At 55.2% G+C, this 19,929-nt stretch overlaps 2 protein-coding genes across 3 annotated transcripts in view; both read left to right on the forward strand.

Moving 5' to 3' along the window:
* ZFP91 (ZFP91 zinc finger protein, atypical E3 ubiquitin ligase) overlaps window positions 1-13,963 on the forward strand; it is a 16,491-nt gene extending 2,528 nt beyond the window's left edge. Inside the window, exons 3-12 of one of the 2 annotated variants that reach the window (XM_042021281.1) lie at window positions 781-806; window positions 5,734-5,949; window positions 6,143-6,179; window positions 6,609-6,698; window positions 7,030-7,152; window positions 8,688-8,738; window positions 9,266-9,344; window positions 9,618-9,732; window positions 10,238-10,337; window positions 10,661-13,963. In XM_042021281.1, coding sequence (XP_041877215.1) covers window positions 781-806; window positions 5,734-5,949; window positions 6,143-6,179; window positions 6,609-6,698; window positions 7,030-7,152; window positions 8,688-8,738; window positions 9,266-9,344; window positions 9,618-9,732; window positions 10,238-10,337; window positions 10,661-11,171 — 1,348 coding nt within the window. In that variant the 3' untranslated portion in view covers window positions 11,172-13,963. The remainder of the gene's footprint in view (window positions 1-780; window positions 807-5,733; window positions 5,950-6,142; window positions 6,180-6,608; window positions 6,699-7,029; window positions 7,153-8,687; window positions 8,739-9,265; window positions 9,345-9,617; window positions 9,733-10,237; window positions 10,338-10,660) is intronic. The other variant, XM_042021282.1, reaches the window with a different exon arrangement.
* On the forward strand, window positions 12,077-16,620 carry CNTF (ciliary neurotrophic factor). The gene is made up of 3 exons (XM_042021284.1): window positions 12,077-12,166; window positions 14,791-15,081; window positions 15,308-16,620. Exons 2-3 carry the CDS (start codon window positions 14,968-14,970, stop codon window positions 15,779-15,781), a joined length of 588 nt encoding a protein of 195 aa, XP_041877218.1. The 5' UTR covers window positions 12,077-12,166; window positions 14,791-14,967; the 3' UTR covers window positions 15,782-16,620.
* The last annotated feature ends 3,309 nt before the right edge of the window (window positions 16,621-19,929 follow it).

Here is a 19,929-nt window from a genome sequence, read left to right on the forward strand (position 1 = left end):
GTAAGGCCGAGTATCCCCGGCGCCGGCGGAGCAGCCCCGGGGCGCGGCCGGCCGCCGAGCAGCCCGCCGCCGAGACGCCGCCCGCGGCCAGGAAGGCCCCCCGGGCCGGGTGAGTCCCTGCAGCGCCGGGCTCCGCCCGTGCCTTCCGGGGGTCACGGCCGCGCGGGGGGGGCTGCGGGCGGCTTCTGCCCGACCCGCGTCAGCGGGCCCAGACCCCGGGGCCGCCTCCCGCCTCGGGGTGCCCCGCGTCGCCGCCCCTTTGTTCCGGCCGGGCTGGGCCGGCCCCGACGGTCCTTTCCCAGGAAGGGCAGTGTCCCGGGAATCGCCGGCTGCGCAGCGCCCTCGGGCAGCGGCCGCTGTCCCGGTGCCCCGCGGCGCCGGCGCGGTCTGGCCCCGTCTGCCGGAGGTCTGGGTGAGGGAGGCGGTGGGATCCACCTTCCCGGGGGAGATGCTGCATTCGCTGCACCTTTGATCCTGAGCGGGACACCGGAGCCTTTGAAAGTGCAGCTGTTCTGCCCTGTTCTAAGCACGAAATCCCCCTGGGTCGGTCATAACTGTCCTGGGCCGGGCTGGGTCTTTGCTGCTGGATATTTCTATAGTTCCCTTCAGCTTCCTGCGGCTGCAGTAACGCACCTTGGCATGAGGGGTTGAAAACAATGATCTGACAGAGAGGCATCGGGACTTTGGGGAGTTGGGGCTCGTCTCCGTGTCATTCAGTTCCTTGTGTCTGTCTCCATCCCAGAGAGTCTGGCTCTCACACTTGCTTTTGTGTTTTTTCAGGTGTGCAGATAAAGTCGCTGGTAAAGGTAAGAGCTGAATTACTCACTCCTCGTGCTGTGTTCCATCTAGAAAGTCCGGGCTGTCCCACGGGTTAGCCAGATCCTCCTTTTGGATCTTCCTTTTAAAGAATGATTTGGTGCTGAGTGATGTGCGGTTTCTTTCTGAGGTGTCTCTCAAGATTGTGGAACTGTGATAAGCTGCTGCTGCTGTTGGCACGTGCCCAACCTGCAAAATCTTACTGTCCCAAAAAGCACTCGGGCTGTTGGAGCGTGAGGCTGGGCTGCTCCATGGTCTGACAGTTCTTGTTGCACAGCACTCCCAAGTAGTTGGTGAATCCTGGGCTCACTTCTGTTCTGTGCTCAGCAATATAGGTGTAGACCCTAGAGAGACCTGGGGAAGTTGTGTGGAAATCGGCACATTCAGATATTCACACTTGTTCTTTTTTAGCTTTAGTGGATTACGGATTTTTTTACGCTGATGTCTTCAGGGGTGAAAGAGAAAATTATTCAGAACTGGGGGAGTGAGTAGGGTCTGAACATGAGAGCCCCGACTGTGGGGATCTGCGACCTGGAGCAGAACTTTTGTTTTCCAGTGCAAACTGTGAACTTTGTGCATCTGTATAACAACTTCTTGTTAAAAAAAAAATACCAAAAAAAACCCCACAAACAACTAAAAAGAAAAAAAAAAAAAGAAAAAAAGAGGGCTTTGCTCCTTACGTGGTGATGACTTCTGAAACAGGTCCAAGCAAAGGGCTTTGTGTAGTGTTGTTTTTGATCTGGCACCAGAGAATTGTGGCAGAATGAAGCACTGAGGAAAGGAGGTCACACACCTGTGCAGATGAATTCCCTGTTCTGCTGGAGCTGTCCGGGTTTGTTTGCCAGCAGTTGTGTCTCGGAGGCTGCTGTTACTCTCGTGTTTTGGTAACTCTTTAGCTTTCCTCCTACAAGTCTTTATTCCATCTGGGTGTGGAAATCCATCACAATTCCAGCTGGCAAGGTGTGTTTTTACAGACTGAAGCAGAATTAACTACTGTGTGTTGAGCCCAGCTCCTGTGCTTTTACCCCTCACTGTGTAAAGGGTGGGCAGCGTAATGTCAGAGCTTCAGCCTTTTACTTCAAAGCACAGTTGCTGAAAGGTGTAAAAAAGTTTACCTTCATCTGTGTGTAGAGTTAAGACTTCAGTGGTCATGGTTGTTTTTTTGGTTTAAGCAGAAATATTTATTGGTAGTGGTAGAAAGTGGGCAGAATATTCCCATTTTTACCCCAGGAAATGAAAGCTGTCAGTCTGAAATTCTCAGGTTTGGGGGCTCTGCACTCGAGGCATTTTAGCCTCTAACTTGGGCTCTGAGAGTTTCAGCTGTGCTTGAAGGTGAGGGTGGAAAAAGCACTTGTTCAGCTTCTGGGGCTCTTTTTCTTCCCCCGATTAGATTTGCAGCCGAAATGATGGGAGGAACAGTTGCGTGGAAATTGGCACAGGGAAGTGCTGACTTCTTCTGGGCCAGAGGAGATCGGGGTGGGGGGGTGTTTGTTTGTTTCTGGTTTGTTTTTCAGTCTGCAGAAGCACAGGAGTGGGGAAGCTGCACTCCTGTGTCTTGGCTGCACGCTGGATGGAGCCCTTGTGCACCTTGTGCTGGTTGGCGAGGACCTGGAAACGGGCCAGGAGCGTCCTCCTTGGACAGGTTGTGCAGGAGCTGGAGAGGAGCTTCTCCCTGCTCCTCCTGTTGGGCTTTAGCAGAAGTTTTTGAAGGAGCCAGAGCAGTGTAAGCAAGCAGCAGCTTTCCTTGCACAACAGGGCTTTTGGTAGCCAGGAGTCCCCTGTGCGCCTGGAAGGCACAATCCCGTTTGTCCTTTCACCTGGCTTGGAGCTGGGATAAGGTGCTGAGTGCTTCTGGTGAGGGCTTGGAATTGTGTGCTACTGTTTCCTGAAATGGAATTGATTTTTTTGCACTGCAGTATTAGCCTTTACTATCAACTGCTAAATCTAGTTTGGAATATTCCCTGTACAGAGCCGTGGGATCAGGCTTCCCCAGCATCCCCTGGGGAGTTCTGGCTGTGCAGGTCTGGCGGGGAGATTACAGGGAGATGAGAGCCGAAGGTGCGTGTTGTGCCACAGCCCCAGTGTGACTGTCACCACAGCGGCGTGCACGGGGGCAGCTGCAGTGTCAGCCCCTGCTCCCTGGCTATTCCCTGCCGCCTGCTTAGTCATGCAGTGGCAGGATTTCCCAACGTGTGCCCACAGGAATACTGGATGCATAAGTAGAACGTTTAATCTCAGCTTACAAACGAATTTGTGTAGCTGCAGTCGCTGTGTAGCAGAATTCACGTCTGACTTCTCACAGCGCTCTGTATCCTTGTGGGAATCGTTTTCATTTTAGTCAGGAGAGTCACCTCCCTGGAAGCCTGTTCTCAAATCCAGGGGTTTGGCTAGGAAAACAGTCAGGCTCGGCAGATATAAAAGAAAACCAAAAAATTTTGAGACTCAGGTAGTACCAAATGGGTTTGTGCATAGAGGACTCACATTATACCTCAGTGTTTTATTCTTAATGCTTCGTGCTCCTTTTGGGAGTGATTGCTTTCCCTTAAGGCTTTGTCAGTGTTTGGAGAGAGAAATGTCATTACTTAAAACCAAGCCTTATAAAAATGCTCTGAATTTGAATAGCTCAGACTGCCCAAACCTTCCAAGGGTTTTCCTGTGTCCCAGCTGTACAGTTCTGCAGTGCTCTGGTGGGGAAGAGCCCTTTGGATGGAGCTTTGCACTTGGATTTTTTTCCTGAGTTTCATTTTTGTCCATGCCGTTATAACAGCAGCTGTTTGGTGCCTTATCTGCTGTGTGGTTGCTGCCTTAAATCTCAGAGGCGTGCGTATGTCGTGGTGCATTTATTTTCATAACAGCTTTTTAACTTAGCAATTAGTAGTTTATTTTCCTTTCACTTAATTGCACACAGGTCTTTTCTGAGATTGTCTGCAGGGTCAGTAAGATGCTTTCAAATGCCTTTTAAGTCAAAGTTCAGCTCTGTTGAAAAGCAGAGCAGTGCCCAGAGTCTTGTCTTTTGGTTGTCTAAACAAAGCCACAACTTCACTGCTAGTGTCCTTCCAGGTTTCCTTTTCTTGTCCCTTCTCTCAGGGACTGGTGTTTGCTGACAATTTTTAATCTGTTTTTTTGTGAAGGAAAAAGAGGCAAAAATTGATTCCAAATCTAGGACTTCCCATATTTTGGGCAAAGCCTTGGTGATTGCTGATTCCAGCTGTTCCTGCAGCTGAACACTTGACAGAGAGAAGTTTCTTGGTGCAGCCCTGACTGCTTGGATAGGGACCATGTTGGGAGGGTCTAGAGTTGGAAGGTTTTTCAGCTCACAGCTCTGTATCACTCTGTGAGTTCTGCTGCAAAGTAAATACTTGATGCATCTCCGGGTGGGGTTTGGGACGTACCTGGGTATTCTCAGCGCGTAAAAATGCCCTGAATCTGTTCGATAGCCGTGCTGAAGCAGAGGAAGTAGGAAGGAGACATCCTGGGAAAAGGCTTATCAAAGACCTTCACTTCAGAGGAAGGAAGCAGAGCTGCTGGGTGAGGGGTGTGCTCTGTCCAGGTGTGTTCTGAGGCAGGTCTGCTTCAGACCTGCGAGCCTGATTTTTACAGTGATGAGTAATCAGCTGAATGCGTGATCTCCCAAGGGAATACAGCTCTTCCAGAGCAGCAGCGTGTGCTATCCCTGGCAACACGGTAGTGGTTGGGGGGGGAGTTTCTAGAGGATGGTTTCAAGTGTCTTTGGGTTTGATTTAGCGTTCAAAAACCTGAGATGTTCACCATGAGGACTGAGAACATGGCAGCAGTCACACCTTGAGGTCTGCTAAAGAAAGCCAAGAAGGTGCAGTTCATGCTCTGGTGCTGAGGTTTATACGTGTAAGACATCAACTTGATGGTTTACAACAGAATGTTATGCCTCACATCTGGGATTCCAGTCAGACTTTTCCAGCCAAATGTTGCTTATTCCCACCCTGTTAATCGAGGATCAGACAGCGAGTAATGCAAAGCAAACTACATGCTAGGAGAAAAAGGATCGTTTGGCTCAGAAGGCTTGATGCAAAACTGGATGTTGCAGGTTGGGAGGGATCAGAGACGCTGTGGATGCCCTATCCCTGGAAGTGTTCCAGGGCAGGTTGGACAGGGCTTGGGGCAACCTGAACTAGTGGCAGGGGTTGGAATAAGGTGAGATTTAAGGTCCCTTCCAGCCCAAACCATTCTGTGATCATCCGTAACATTACAAAAGGCATTGAGTTCCTGGAGGCCCAGTGTCACAGCAAGCACCAAAAAGTGAGATCGAATGAACTGTACTTGGGAATTTTAGTTTTTAAGGGATTGACTTGCTCACAAGACATTTCAGCCAGCTCTGTTATCTTGCCAAAGCATGTTTGGAGACCAGCCATGAGCCAAAAGGAAACCACCTGTACAAGCTGTAAATAAGCGTGGAGACCTCAGGCTAAGAGCGTTGGTGATGCCTTTTGCTTTAGCGCAGCACCAGACACATCCGGCTCAGATCCCTCAGGGATGTTGCCAGGTGTACAACTCCAGTGAAGTATATGTTTGGGGGATTCTCTCAACATGACTTTTCACATGGCCTGACTTTGAAGCTGGCCTTTCATAAAGCACTTGCTGAGGTTTATGAGTGTCTCTTTTGTTGTGCTTAGAGCCAGCATATCGTTGTCTTAGAAGCCTTTATCCGAGGGAAAATATAAGCAGCTTTTAAATAGTAGTGTCTTTCCTTAGAGGGAATGTGAGGAGAGTTTTAAGGGAAGGTTTTCTGAGGTAAGGGCCTGGGGAGTGTCCTGGCTCAGCAGAGAAGGCTGAGCAGGTTCCCACAGTGGGCAGGGGCCGCCGTGATTTAAGGTGTGATTTAATGACAGGATTTAGGCATTTTTTCTACTATGATGAAAGAGACTGCAACGGCTGTTTCAGCTCCCAAAGAAGAGAAGGAAGAGGAGGAAGTGTCCAGCGTGCTCAGCCATGGCTCTCCCGTGGGCACGGCCCGGCCCAGCCGGAGCTGGCGCAGCAGCCGGACGGCGGCCGCCGCTCGCCAGCGTGACTCCGAGAATTCCCGCGCCTCCAGATCCAAGGCGAGCTCCCTGCAGCTCGTCTGCAAGTCGGAGCCCAACGCCGACCAGCTGGAGTACGGTACGTGGCACGGAAGGCCCGGGCACGGCTGCGGGGTCACTCTGGGCGTGTGGCTGGTGCTGGCGTGGTGCTGCTTGTCACGGGTGCCTTCTGCCACCAGCACTCCCAGCTCTGAATGCCGACGGAGCCGTGAGACAGATGAGCTCACTGCAGCGAACACACTTTGAAACCTAATGGTGACTTTTCCTTTCAGTGGTCACAGAAGAGCATCAGTGTCCAGATGGAGTCAGGTAGGATACGTCATTTTGTGGTGTTTCTTCGGGCCTGAGTTGCTTGAAAATAAAACGTTTGTGTGAAACGTCCTGTGGGACCCACTGTAGCTCTGTGTCCTTTGGTCCCTGGCCTTTGCATTTCCAGCGTGCACTGCAGATGTCAGGAGATACTGTAGAGAAACGGATAGTAAGATTTGACCTGGGCATTCCACCTGCTAGCTGTGTTGCCGTGGGTGGGTGGCTTCAGGAGGGGACACTGCTCTCGCCTGTTTTGGTTGTCGCTGTGCTCCTTGGTCAGTGCAAGCTGTGCAACCTTTTCCCAGTCCTGCGGGATGAGGAAGTGCTGTGTAACAGTGTCCTTCCCATCCTGGGGCATGGTGCACAGGCATTCTTGCAGTAGTGTCCAAGCTGTTGCTGCCAAAATCCTCTCTTCTCCTTTTCTCCCAGCAGCGATGATGATGAGATGCTCATCAGTGAGGAAGAAGTTCCCTTCAAAGATGATCCCAGAGATGAGACCTACAAGCCCCACCTAGAGAAGTATATTGGATTATGGATTTACTGGGGATTTAGACCAAAAAAAATAATGGGCATGTTACCTGAATTAGCTTAATATGCCCCAAAGCACCTGTGCTAGTTGATCTGGTTCTAGACATTGCCTGCATTGGCCAGAACTGTTCTTCTCTCTGGACTGAAGCCTTTAGAGCCTTGCTGGCTGCTGGGTGCTTCCTTAAGCCTGGTTCTTACTTCTGCTTGAAAGCAGCACTTGAAGAATAGACCTGAACTTGGGTCCAGTTTTTGTTTAAGTCTTTGTAAAAAGCAGGCAGTGGGAAGAGTATTGGAGTAATGTGTTGTATTTGTGTCTTTGCAGGGAAGCACCAAAGCAAAGGAGAAAAGCTAGCAAGGGGAAAGAGGAAAAAGAAAGGCAGAAGGAGATTAAAGTGGAAGTGAAAGAAGAGAACGAGTTTCAGGAGGATGAAGAGCCACCAAGGAAGTGAGTAAACTCTGCAGATACACATGCCAGTGTGTGTGCTGTGTATTTTGCATTCTTGCTGGTGTACAACAGTGTTTAATTGTTGTTGGTTGCCCCCGCCTCCTCCTCCCCCTCTGGGCCTGAGAGCTGATGGGGCAGCACTGTTTATCCTGTGCCCTCACATCTTGCCTGTGTTCAGCCACAAAAATTCAGAGTTTAGCTTAAGTGGAGGGGTTTTTCATCATCCTGTGGTTAGTCAGCCTCCCTGGGTGTGACCACACAGTGGGAAATACTTCAGGGTGTCCTTACAGTGGGTTCTATTGTGATGCCTGAAGTGCATCCCAAAAGCCAGTGTGAGAGGGCAGCATTCCTGCTGTGTGCTGGGGGCAGACACTGGGATATCTTGTCACTGGAATACCTTGTGTGTGTGGTTAAGTGTCCTTTTTGTACATATGGGAGTACACCGGAGCTCAGGAAAATCGGCTGTTTTCCCCTTGCTTTTGAGAAGTAAAACAACAAACTTTTGCCACCCAGTCAGTCGCCAGTGGCTCGACACCTTCGGGTGTGCTGCCGCTGGAACTCACGGCTGAAGCATTCCTCCTGGCAACAGAGGGGGATTGGTTTGTGTGACTGTGTCAAGGCCATTCTTTGGGGTAATGTGAGGGGAAAAAAAGGAAAAGGAGCTGGTTTCGTACCTCAGCTCCTCTCTGAGTGGTTGGAACAGCCCGGGCTCCCTCTGCTGACCTGCCGTGCACTGCTGGTGTAATTTCTCTTGCTGTTCCTGAGCTGCTGCTGATTGACAGTGGAGAGGAGTGAGGAGGCTGATATTTTGAGAATATTTTTGTCTGTTGGAGACTGCTTTCTGAGGCTTGAGGTTTTCGTTGTTTGAATCAGACACTACTTTTTTGTGCGTAATAAAACCTGTAGCTCCTCTGAGGGCTTGGCTTGAATGCTGAGTGTGTGTTCAGCGTGTCCCTGGCTGGCCATCGATACAGACATCTCAGTAGAGTCTAGAAGATACTTCCATCAATCTGCTCCAAGTGTCTCTGCAGCAGTGGGGTCAGGCAGGCCCAGCTGGGCAGAGCTGTGGCTTGGGAGGCTGCAGTTTACATGTGAGCACAGGTCTGCTCAGACAGAGCCCAGATTTTTGTCTTGACAGGTACAGAAGCTGCTGTGGCTAAGTCAGAGGCCTGTAAAATAGCTGCTGGGTCATTAATCCCATTCTTCCTGATCAAGCAGATGGATGTTTTCCCACGGTGTGGAATGTTCCCCAACAGAGCAGAGGAAATAGGGTGCACTGTTGGTTCTAGACCGCGTTGGCAAAATTACACGTTTATGAAAAATGCATTAGGAAGCAGGAAGGATTGAGAGGGCAGACCACGTGGAGCATTTATTTCTCTGGAATTCTCTGTCCTCTGAATCTGTCTCCAGCTTGCACTCAGTTTTTTTTCTAGACCATGTAGTTAATGAGGCAATACAGCATACACTTCAAAGTCTCTGCCCACTGCTAATGTAAAGAAGCTTCTCTCAGTCCTGTTTCTGTATCCCTGTTACAGGAGGGGAAGGAGGAGAAAGGATGACAAGAGCCCAAGGCTGCCCAAGAGAAGGTAAGTGATGCTCTCAGCCCAGTTCTGTTCTGCAGACTTGCTTCCCTTGTGTCCTGCATGCAGATGTGGTTTGTCCCAAAGCCATCTCTCTGCCTTAAAGGGAATAAAAACCAAAAATAGCAGCATGCCTTGTCTTCCCTCTTTTCCTTCCCCTGTGGATGTGGGTTTGATTCCTTCCAAGTGAACCAGCCCCCTCCCCACTTCTCAGTCGATCCCTCCTGTGGTATTGCCCAGCAGTAAGGTTTTGTGTCTCCTGAGGTTTTCCCAGCTCTAGGGAGAGCCCTCGAGTAGTGCCAGGACAGGAGGTGGCTCTTGGACAGCAGCTCTGTCACAGCCCAGGCAGGGGTTTTGGAGCAATAGTTCTCTGCTGTGCTTGCACTTGTTATTTGTGGCATCAGAGGCGTCAGCCCCTCACAGACACAGAGAATTGTGATTCTAAGTAGAATGTATATAGAACCTTTATCTATAGAATCACCTGATCATATAAGCAGCCAAGCACTCTGGCCCTCTCCTTGCCGATTTCCCAGGAAGAAGCCTCCGATCCAGTATGTCCGCTGTGAGATGGAAGGCTGCGGCACGGTCCTGGCTCACCCACGGTACCTGCAGGTTGGTGGAGGTGTTCACTTCCTCTGTGGCACGTGGGACGGCACGGAAGGGGTGCTTGGAACGGGCAGCTAAGCCTCCACTGGCACTCACACCCCTTCCTGACATCGTTGTTTTGGAAGACTTAATTGTGGCCAGTTGCGGCCGTGTGTGTGAGTGTCTGTCAGGTTGCAGGTCCACGTGTGTTTTATTTTCCAGTGGAGATCTAAACTTGAATGAAGCTCAGCTGTTCACTCAGCCGTGTACAGTCTGCAAACTTCCACTTTTTCTTTCCAGCATCACATAAAATATCAGCACTTACTGAAGAAAAAATACGTGTGTCCTCATCCCTCCTGCGGTCGGCTGTTCCGGCTCCAGAAGCAGCTCCTGCGGCATGCCAAACATCACACAGGTACAGGGGGGTGGGAAATAGACACAAACTCCTCTTCAGGTCAGTGAACAGACAGGGGGAAAAAGGGAAAAGCCTCTAGGACTTCTGGGGAGGGTGAAGCCAAGTCAGGTGGCATAGATTTGCAGCAGCAGGGTATTGCTGTCTTCTGGATTAACATCTTCTAAGGAAATGAAAGAGATAGACTACAGGGGTTTTAATTCTCCTTCTGGCAAACATCACTCAGGGGCTCTGTAGAGGAATAAACGTCTACAGATAAAGATTTATCCCAATTTACCAGTCTTTCAGTGTTGGTCAGCGTGGATAATTAGCTCTTAGCAGAGTCTTAATCATGCCTCGCCTCTCCAGATTAGCGGCTGCGGTGTGTCGTGGGACACCTCCTCCTTTGCTGTGCCTCCCAGAACTTGTAGTTCTGCTCCTTCTTGGGCAGCTTTACTGCACCACCTGAGCATTGGGAAAGGGAGCAGGTCTGTGGGAGAGCAATGCTGCAACTGCTGCTGTCTTTCAGATCAAAGGGATTACATCTGCGAGTACTGCGCCCGGGCCTTCAAGAGCTCCCACAACTTGGCGGTGCACCGGATGATCCACACGGGCGAGAAGCCCTTGCAGTGAGTACCTCTGCCTGTGCCTCGCCCTCCTGCTCTGAGGGACCCCCGAAACTCCCGTTGCAGAGCCGCCCTGAAGTCAGGGCCGGAGCCTGTTCCTGGTGTCCCGGCTCTCTTTGAACGCACGCTTGTGTCAGCTGCTCCTCGGGGCAGTGTCTCGGTGCAGATCTGGGGAACGTAAGCCCTCAGTAGGTAAAACCAGAGCAGGAGCTGCAGTGACATGAGCGAGCCCCTGCTGTTTTCCTGGGCTGCCACCTCGCTACTGCTGTCCCTATGAGCATGTGTGGACGTCCCTTTGTTGTGACCTCCTCGCTGTCCCCTCGCAGGTGCGAGATCTGCGGATTCACCTGCCGGCAGAAGGCTTCCCTCAACTGGCACATGAAGAAGCACGATGCAGATTCCTTCTACCAGTTCTCCTGCAATATTTGTGGCAAGAAATTCGAGAAGAAGGACAGCGTCGTGGCCCACAAAGCCAAGAGCCACCCCGAAGTGCTCATTGCTGAAGCACTGGCTGCCAACGCGGGTGCCCTGATCACCAGCACGGATATCCTGGGCACTAATCCCGAGGCCATCGTGCCGCCCACGGATGGCCAGGGCCTCCCGCTGCTCCCCGACCCCCTGGGCAGTGCTCCCCCAGCAGACTGCCTGCTGCTGAGCTCGGAGGGGATGCCAAAGCCCTACTGTGGCGGGGCAGAGCGCGTGAGCCTGGTGGCCGACGGCAAGCTCTTCGTGGGCAGCGGCAGCGGCGCGAACCCAGAGGGGCTGGTCATGAACACAGAGATGCTGGGAGCCAGCACAGAGGTGCTCATCGAAGATTCAGATTCCACTGGACCCTAGTGGCGGGGGAGCACCCGGGTGCTGGGACAGTTGGGACTCTGTATTTAAAAGGAAAAGGAAAGAAAAAAAAAGGAGGAGGCACTTACTGAAAGAGAGGAAAGTTAAACAAAACTTACAATACTAGTAAATAACTGAAGGGTCTGCTCCCCTCCAGCGCGGATCACAGCACATCCTCTTTCTCCCAACCACTTCTCTCTCTCCCACGGCCCCTTTGTGGAAAGGGGCACGTGCTGCCGTTGCCAGAGCAAGTTGGATTGAGCGGTGGATTTCTCCAAGGGAGGGGGCACTGCCGAAACCCTTCGCTCTACCCCAAAGCATTTGCCTTTCTGGCTCCTTGGCGTGGCCCCGCTGGCAAACAAAAAGGCATTGGACATGCTCCGGAGAAGTTCCTTAGGACTCCCTCTGCCCCCGGCCCCGACTTCTATGCACCGCTGCACTCTGGTCCTTGCAGTCTCCTCCTTCCTTGCCGGGGCTGGGAGTTTGGCACTTTAGCCCCTCGGCAGGGTGAGCTGTGAAGCAGCAGCGCACGTCCCGCTCCCACCGCGCTCCCCTGCTCCAGCCCTGGCAGGAAGTGGAGGGAGGGAACGCCCTGGCTCGTAGATCGTGTTTGCTCGGAGAGGCCCGGGGGCTACAGGAGCCCTGCGTGGGAGAGGCGAGGAGGAGCATCCCAGTTTGACGACAGTAATTTGCACTTTGAACATGCTTCGTTTTTGTGTTGTGGTAACAAGATTCCTTATTTATTGTTTAAAAAAGGGTCGGTATTTTTTAGTTCTGTTCTTAGGGGGCGGGGGTGGAAGGGGTTCAGGCTGTTTCCCAGTAGGCTCCAGTGCAGGGAGCTCCAGTGCCGGCGTGCCAGCAGCTGGGAGAGCCGAGGTGAAGGCAGCGCTCTGGAGTCAGATGTGTCTCGCAGCTCTTCCAGAGTAGAGGGAGAGCCCCTGGAGAAGAGCCTGTGTGCAGTGGGAGTCTCGGCAGCAGCGTGTTAGCAGGAGGATGAGGTGAGTGATGGGCTGTCCCTCCCTCCCTCCCAGCTCCGGGTGAGCTCCTCGCATTACATGCCCGTTTTGCCTCCAGCCTTTCGGGGAAGGACGTGTTTAGCCAGGAGCTTGTCCTTGTGACTCGGGACAGCCGAGCGCTGCTTGCTGCTGGGGGACGTGGCGCTCCTCATCCGACTCTGCCTCTCCTTTCCAGGTCTAGACAAAGATGCAGTTAAGCAGGGACTGGATATGGTTTTCTCAGGCTTGTTTATCCAAGGCAATAGATTGACAGGGGACTAAGGGGCTGTCAGCTTCTCTCCCCGCCCCCGTTTTGGGGGGGGGGGGGTGGTGTTGTGTAGCCATGTTCTGAAAGCTTCTCTCTTCTGCACAGACACCCCAGCTTTCCCTGAAACGTGGTGGGTCAGGCGTTGCCTGCTGGTGTAGTTAGGGCAGCTTTGAGCCCTTGGAAAAGTTTACATAGGATAAGATGTGTCTGCTATGGAGACTTGGATTTTTTTTTGCTCTTCTCTGAAACTTTGCGTGGAGATTCAGTGGCCTTGAATTCGTAGCGGTTTTGGAAGAGGTGAAGAATAACCTGGCTTTTTTCGTTTGCTTGTTTTTTGGTTGGTTTCTGGGGTTGGGAGCAGGGCTGAAGTATCTTGTCTGAGCACAAGATCAGCTGAGTTGGTCTGTAGCACACAGCAGCTTGTTGAAGTCGGGTACCTGGGGTCTGGAAAACCGCAATAAAAACGCGGAATTTAACTGGATTAACAGGAAACTGACTCTGAACACCCACTCTGTCCCCTGTGATGCCTGGAAATCCAGCTGTGGCCCAAACATGACGGCTTTCCTTGGGCCGTTTGTCCTGGTTTGCCCCCTCCCTCCTCCCCTTCCCCCTTACACTGATACCTTTGTCAGAGCAAGTTGAAGCACTTCCTGGTGTTGGGGCGGATCGAGGCTGAGCAGTTGCGTGTCCTGTGCCTTGTGGCAGCAGCCTGGCTGGGGTGAGGGCCCAGCAGCACACCTGGTGGCAGCTCCGCGTTGGAATGGTGTTAAGCTTCCTTCAGTTGGGATGATCCAGCGTCTCGCTTGGATTGCTTTACTGTGGTTTCCAGCAGGAAACGTTCTGGGTGGCAGCTGGTCCCCTCCCCCTGCAGACTGGAGAGGGGCAGCTAGACTAGAGGCCAGCAGTTCAGTTCAGTGCGGGGCTTCTCTCTGGGGACACTTGCCGGCCCTCGGGGCTGCTGGAGCTGCGTCTCTGCTGGGCCCTGTGCCCGGGGGAGGTGCGGGGTGGGCAGAGCCTTGCGCGGACACTAAAGGAGAGCTCGGGGGTTGGTTGGTCGAGGGATGGCACTAAAACGCCTTTGGGCCAAGGGCTTGCTGACCTCTGGTGACCCAGCATTTGGCGCTGGGCTCGGGGCTGGGGGAGGCTGCCTCATCCCACATCCACCCCAGCGGAGCAGGGTTTGCCCCCGGCTGCACTTCTGGGATGCAAAATCGAACATTTCCTTTGCTTCCCGGCCTGGACACCTCTGATCCTTTTCGCTCCCCCCCCCCCCCATCCTTCCATGACACCTCTTGTAGCTGTCCCTTTTCTTTTTCTGGCCATGGCCAGGTGCCTGTCTGTCCTCTAACCACAGCCTGCTCGCCCCTGGTGCAGGAGAGATGTGTAGCTCCCTTCCCATGCCCCTCTGAAGCTCTAAAACTGACACAGCCCTCCTGCAGCTCCTCCTCCCCTCGATGTCTCTCCTTCACTCGCATGCAGTTTGCTTCAATAAATTATTGTAGTAGTTTGCAATAAACTTTTTTGTATTTTTTTCCCCTGTATTTATTTTTTTTTCTCCTCCCTGGGAGGGATCGGAGGGGGCATGGGGCCCTTTGGCACGGGCAGCACTCCGGGGACCCTGGGCCACCGGGCTGGGACTGGGGGCTACTGTGGCCAGGGGCTCCCCAAGCTCAGCAGCTTCTGCAGTAGCCACGGGGTGGCAGGGAGGCTGCTGGGTGTATGGGGACCCCCCAGCCCTGGGACCCCCAGCCAGGCACACTGTGGAATTCATGGGAAGCTGCTTTTCAACTCCTGGGGTTTTTTTCCCTCTTGCTCTGGGTAATGCATAACCAAAATAAAACATACTGAGGAAAAACCAACCCAGCCCGAAGGACTGTTTTTGTCTTGATGCGTGCAGCTCACCTGTGGGGTGGCCGGTGTTGTCCTGGGGTGGCTGGGACATCTTTCCCTATCTGCAGCCCCTCTTTAGGGCAGGACCCCTCTGGGAGAGCGGGGTTAGAAGTGACAGATCGTTTTGCCAGGGGTTTGGTTTGCAGTTTGGCCTGGGGCTGCTGTGCCATGTCCAGCCTGGGGGCTGCCCTCGAGCATTGCTCGCCCGCTCAGGCCCCAGCCGGCTGCCAGGGCTGAGGTGTTGAGCAATGTCCGGGCTTTGCTCACCTCTTCCCGGCAGTGGGTTCCCGAGCTCTGGAATGAGTCGAGGGATTAGCGTGCTGCTAATCTCACTGTGTGGCTGGGAGGGAGGAGTGGGTCAGCCGGGGCTGGGAGCCTGTTGCTGCCGAGCCAGACGCTTCTGGGCAAGGCACTTGGAGTAGCGATGTGTGGGGGAATTAGGGAAATAATCTGTCGCTGTTGATCCCAGAGGCGGGAATTTGCAGCGCGGTGCCAAGCCCCAGGCACGGAAGAGGGGGAGAGCCAGGCCAGCGGACGTGTGAGCGGAGCTCCCGGCTGGAATGCACCAGCTCAGCAAGGGATTGTCCTCGCCGGGCCGGGCGGGTGCTGCGGCCGGAGCCTGGTGGCCGTGACAGCTGCCCGGACCATGGCGGCCGCAGACAGCCCCTCCACTGCCCTCCGGCGCCGCGACCTCTGCAGCCGTGGCATCCGCCTGGCCGGGAAGATGCGCGCGGACGTCGTCGACCTCCTGGACACCTACGTGAGTTTGCCCCGATCCTTCCCAGCCGCGAGGCTGGGAGCACTGGTGGGACCTGGGCAGCGGCAGGACTGTGACCCCTGGCAGGGATGGGGCACGGAGTGCTGCTGGATCGGGGCCTGCCGACGCACCTGGGCGAGACTCGGACAGCTTGCACTGCCCCGACACCTGCAGGGCTCAGGGCTGCGGCTCCTGCCTCCGCTGATCCCCGGCGGGTCTCACCCTGCAGGTGGAGCAGCAGGGCTTGGACGCCTCGGCCACCGTGGCGGCGCTGGAGGGGGTGCCGCTGGCGGCGGTGGAGCGCTGGGACGAGCAGACGGGCACGCAGCGGCTGCTGGAGAACCTGGCGGCCTACCGCGCCTTCCGCGCCCTGCTGGCCCAGATGCTGGAGGAGCAGCGGGAGCAGCTGGGTGAGGCCGACGCGGGCCTGGGCCGGGCACTGGCAGCCGTCCTGCTCCAGGTCTCGGCCTTCGCCTACCACCTCGAGGAGCTGCTGCGGCTGGAGAGCCGCGGGATCCCCGGCGAGGAGGGGGACGGGCCGCCGCCCCCGCCGCGCCTCAGCCTCTTCGAGCAGAAGCTGCGGGGCCTGGGCGTGCTGCGGGAGCTGGCCCAGTGGGCCGTGAGGTCTGCGCGGGACCTGCGGCAGCTCGCCAAGCCCAGCCCGGCCACCGGCACGGCCACCGGCCTGGCCGAGAGCCCCTGAAGGCGAGCACGGAGCGGGGGGTCTTGGGTGCCGCTGGGGCTCCTTGCCCACCCTCTCAGAGGGCAGCTGACAGCGAAGGAGGGGGACGGGGAGGGGAGGGGCCGTGTCATTAATCCCCGTGCTTTTAGTGCTGCTCCCTGTGGGGAAACTGAGGCACAGGCCGCAGTCTACCCTGGAGGGAGCGGGGATCCTCAAGGGGTCCTTGGGCTTTTCCTGCTGGGCGGTTGAATTATTCCCCGGGAAGCAGCTTTGCTGCTCGCCCCAAGGCCTGGATGCCGTGACCAGCAGCGCTGCCCTTGTCTTGGGAATTTGGACGCTTCCTATGGCAGGCGGAAGCTGCCTTTGGGGCTCTTGCAGATGCAGGGCAGGAGCGAAGGGACAGAAAAGCATCACCCGGTGAAAGGAGTCTTGAGACCTGCCCCCCACCTGCAAGGCACAAGGCTTGGCCTCCTGCACGTGGACTCTTTCCTTCTGCCCATCTTGTGTTGGCTGCTCATTGAATTTCTGCTCTAACTGCTTGGGGGCTTTTTGGGGAGGGGGGGAAGCAGGGATGCGGTCAGGAGGGGAACTCTTAACTCTTGGACACGATAATGGAGAGGATCTTTTAACTGAAAGGGGATCTTTTAGCTGTGATTCAGAAGCCCCTCTGCAAGGAGGTTGGTGCCTACAGGGGTTATTTTAGGATTGGGAACGGCATGGGAGAATCTAACAGCCCCAACCACATCGCTCACCCTGTGGAGTGCTGGGACTGGTTTCACAGCTTCCTGGGCCACGATTCTCCTGCCGACTGGATGTGATGGCTGCTGGCTGCCGAGTGAATAAAAGGGCTGGGAGATCTACCAGGGTGATGTACTTCTTGGGGGGAGGCGGGGCAGCCAGCCTCACCAGAGAGTCTGGGCTGCCCAGTTCCCACTCCAGGGAAGGGTCTGTCCCAGTGTGGTGAGAGGTTTGGGGGGATGCGACCCACCGGGAGGCCATGGGGAAGATGAAGGAGCTGGGGATGAAGGAGATGGTGGGAGGACGTGGCGGGGGTCACAGGGGCTGTGCCCTGCCCTGGTGTGGCCCTGCCTTCCTCCCTGGGCTGTGAGAGGACAGGCAGCATGGAGGGAGACAGGGGCCACGGAGTGGGGAGGAGGCGGGAGACGTGCCCGGCTGGCCCCGCACAAAGCGGCTTTGTGGCGGCGGGTGCGGACAGCACCGGGCACAGCGCCTGCCCCAGCACCAGCAGCGTCTGCACAGGCACGGGGGCCCTGGGAGCACAAAGAGCAGCCCGGGGCAGAGCCCTCAGTGCCATCCTGCCCACCCCACTGGCCACATTGGGGCACACAGGGCCGCAGGGCTGGGGCAAGGGGGGTTTGATGGGGTCTACTGTTTTATGGGTGATGCCTGAGAGGAAGAACATACACCTTCTTCATTGCCACTCACTGCCTGCCCTCAGCTTGGCAGCTCAGACTGGATTATTTCAATCTTTATGCTTCCCTGCGCTCAGGAATAACAATTTATGGCCATTATTTTTTTTCAGGATTAGTCAAAGCAAGTCCCTTTTCTGACAAGTGTTTTTCTTGCCTGCTGCTGTATGCTTGAAGCCACCTTGCTCTTCTCCCCTTGCACCCTCCAGCTCAGCAGTGGCTGGGTGCTCGCACCCTCCTCACCTTCCTGCAGGGGGGCACGGACATCTGGAGGGTGTCCTTGAACCTCACCACCCGACCAGGTGGGAACAGACTCCTTTTCTCCAGCGGCACAGGCCGGGTACGAGGTGACCTTCAGGTCCCTGGGAGCCGGCCAGGGCTGCAACTCGATCCTCCCACATCAGCTGCTGGCAGAGAGCTGAGCTCGGTGCTGCACTTGCACTCCAGGATGGAAGCAGCAACGGAGACCCAAGGTGGACAATGGTGTTGCCCCAGGGACTTCCCTGGGCTTTTGCAACCTTCCTTACTCCTTCCCTGTTACCTTGCCAGCTGGGTGCACCTGCGTTTGTGGAGCAGGCGCCACGCTCGGGAATGGCCACCCTAACCAGAAACAACGGGAAAAAGCAATCCGTTAATCCAAACCTCCGCACTCCGGCTGAGCAAGAGGCTCCGGCTCCCGGCCTTTCCCTGCCAGCCAGCCCCCACCGTGCCGTGCAGAGGCGGTGACGTCTGAGCTGGCTGGGTTTTAATGCTGTTTTTCAGCTGCAGCCCTGAGGGAATCACCAGTGAAGTGATTTGGCGAGGACAGGGGTGCCCAGCAGCCGAGCTCCCGTGGTGCCAGGAGGCTCTTGGATTTGCTTTGCCATGGATTGAAGTGAAGCTGATCCGGGTGGCTGAAGGAGACTGAAGCCGTTCATTTTGGAATCAGAAATTAGGAGTTTGAGGGGAGGACAGTTGTACCCGTGTGGCTAATGCTGCTGAGGACCCCTGCAATGGCCTCCTGCAAACTGAGAACCCCCCAAAAACATCCAACTTTGTGCTTTGGGAAGAGAGAAATGGTTGGCAGTGCTGGTGGGAACAGGGAAGTGGGGTGGGGGGAGGGAGGGCTGTGCTCCCAAATTGCAGCAGGGATGGAGCCACCAAAAGCAACCCATGGATGTGTTTAATTTCGAAATAATAAATGTTTTTAGGGCTTAACATGCGGCTGGGCACGCTTTGTTGGGGTTGGAAAGGTTTCAAGCTGACTGAGGCTGCTCTCTGACCTCAGGCCTTGGTGCAGGGTGAGAATGGATTTGCCCCTTGCCCGTGGGGCACCAGAGGCCGGCGAGGTTCAGCTCTGCTGGTCCTGCTGCTTCACCCACAGTCCCACGCCAGCACTGCAGTGCTCCTGACTTGATCCTGAGCTGGAGCTGGGGGGGTGGGTGGATGTTCACCAACACTTTCCTTTTTTAATAGCAGGAAAGCCTTTTCCTCCTGCCTGAGTCAGCGGAAAGGATTTCCCCGGGTTTCCCCGTCGTGGCCTTGGCTGCACTTGTCTGCCTCAAAGGAACAGGTGAAAACCCAGAGGAGTGGCTCTCTGTGGCTGTGCTGCTTTCCTGGGAAGGGCCAGGAGCCCTCCCTCCTTGCAGGAAAGTGTGCCTCGAGCGTAGCCCCGCGTGTCTCTCCAAGTGTGAGCTGGAAAAAAGGAGAACTTCTGCGGTTCACCTCATCCTCTCTCACCACCGCGCCCGCCAGCTGGCATCACCACAGTTAGTCCCCACCTGTTCCTTCCCCCTTTTTCATCCTTTCGTTTTTTCCTCTCCTTGGATCCTGCCTAATGGTTTCTCACCACAAGCGCCACTGGCAGGCGCTCGGCAGGATGGGCAGTGCCTGGGAAACAGGTTTGGCAGGAGAGGAGCTTCGCCACCTGCCTGGAGATGAGCTGCCTCCAAGCCGAGGTGGGCCATGGACTGGGGGATTTCCTGGTGCTGCAAAACCTGGGACACAGGTGCAATTTGTACAGTGCTCCCAAACCAGGAAAGTCCATGTGTCTAATACTCAAGGAAATCAGTGTTTGCTGTGTCTGAGCACAGGAGCATGAAAGGAGGTGAGACCAGTCTGTCACCACTATCCTGCCATTCAGGGCTGTTCTGGGAAGCTGCTTATGGGGCTCCGTGGAAAAACAAGCTCAGGAATGTTTTCCTAGCCTGCAGGGAAGGGCCAGCAGTCCAGCGCTGCTCCGGTCCGGGGGTTGCCACAGCACAGAGGTGCCCACGTCACAGCAGGGAGCAGCCAGGCAGGCAGCTGGGAGAGCTGGGGTGCAGGAGCTGGGGCTACGGCCCATGTGCCCCTCAGACAGGAGGCAGCTTTGGGCTTTGAAGCCATTTTTGCGTGTCACGGGCCACGGGCAAGGGCAGCTCAGGGGGCCACTTCCTGAAGAAGCTCTTGGACCACATTTCTCTGTCACAGCACATGCAGCAGGATCCCTGTGACCCACCAGCACCCTGAATCCCATCGCTGGCAGGCAGGGGCTGCGGGTCCCCACGAGGATGGGTGCGCCTCAGGGGCTCCCTGGGCTGCACACCTGGTTAGGGGTATGGGGGGAAGGGGGGTCTTTGGGCTGCAGGGTGGGGATACAGGACATGGAGAGGGGTCCAGGGGGGCAGGGCAGGGATACAGGACATGGAGAGGGGTCCAGGGGGGCAGGGCAGGGATACAGGACATGGAGAGGGGTCCAGGGGGGCAGGGCAGGGATACAGG

This window comes from Corvus kubaryi, unplaced genomic scaffold, assembly GCF_017639235.1.
Source record: "Corvus kubaryi isolate FWS band 111438036 unplaced genomic scaffold, C.kubaryi_AGA036_p1.0 37130, whole genome shotgun sequence".
NCBI lineage: Eukaryota > Metazoa > Chordata > Aves > Passeriformes > Corvidae > Corvus > Corvus kubaryi.

What these genes read in the sequence shown, in the direction of transcription:
- CNTF (XM_042021284.1), top strand. Translation starts at nt 14,968, where the DNA reads ATGGCGGCCGCAGACAGCCCCTCCACTGCCCTCCGGCGCCGCGACCTC. An exon ending in TCGACCTCCTGGACACCTAC is followed by an intron (nt 15,082 to 15,307) that starts GTGAGTTTGCCC and finishes CTCACCCTGCAG; the next exon opens with GTGGAGCAGCAGGGCTTGGA.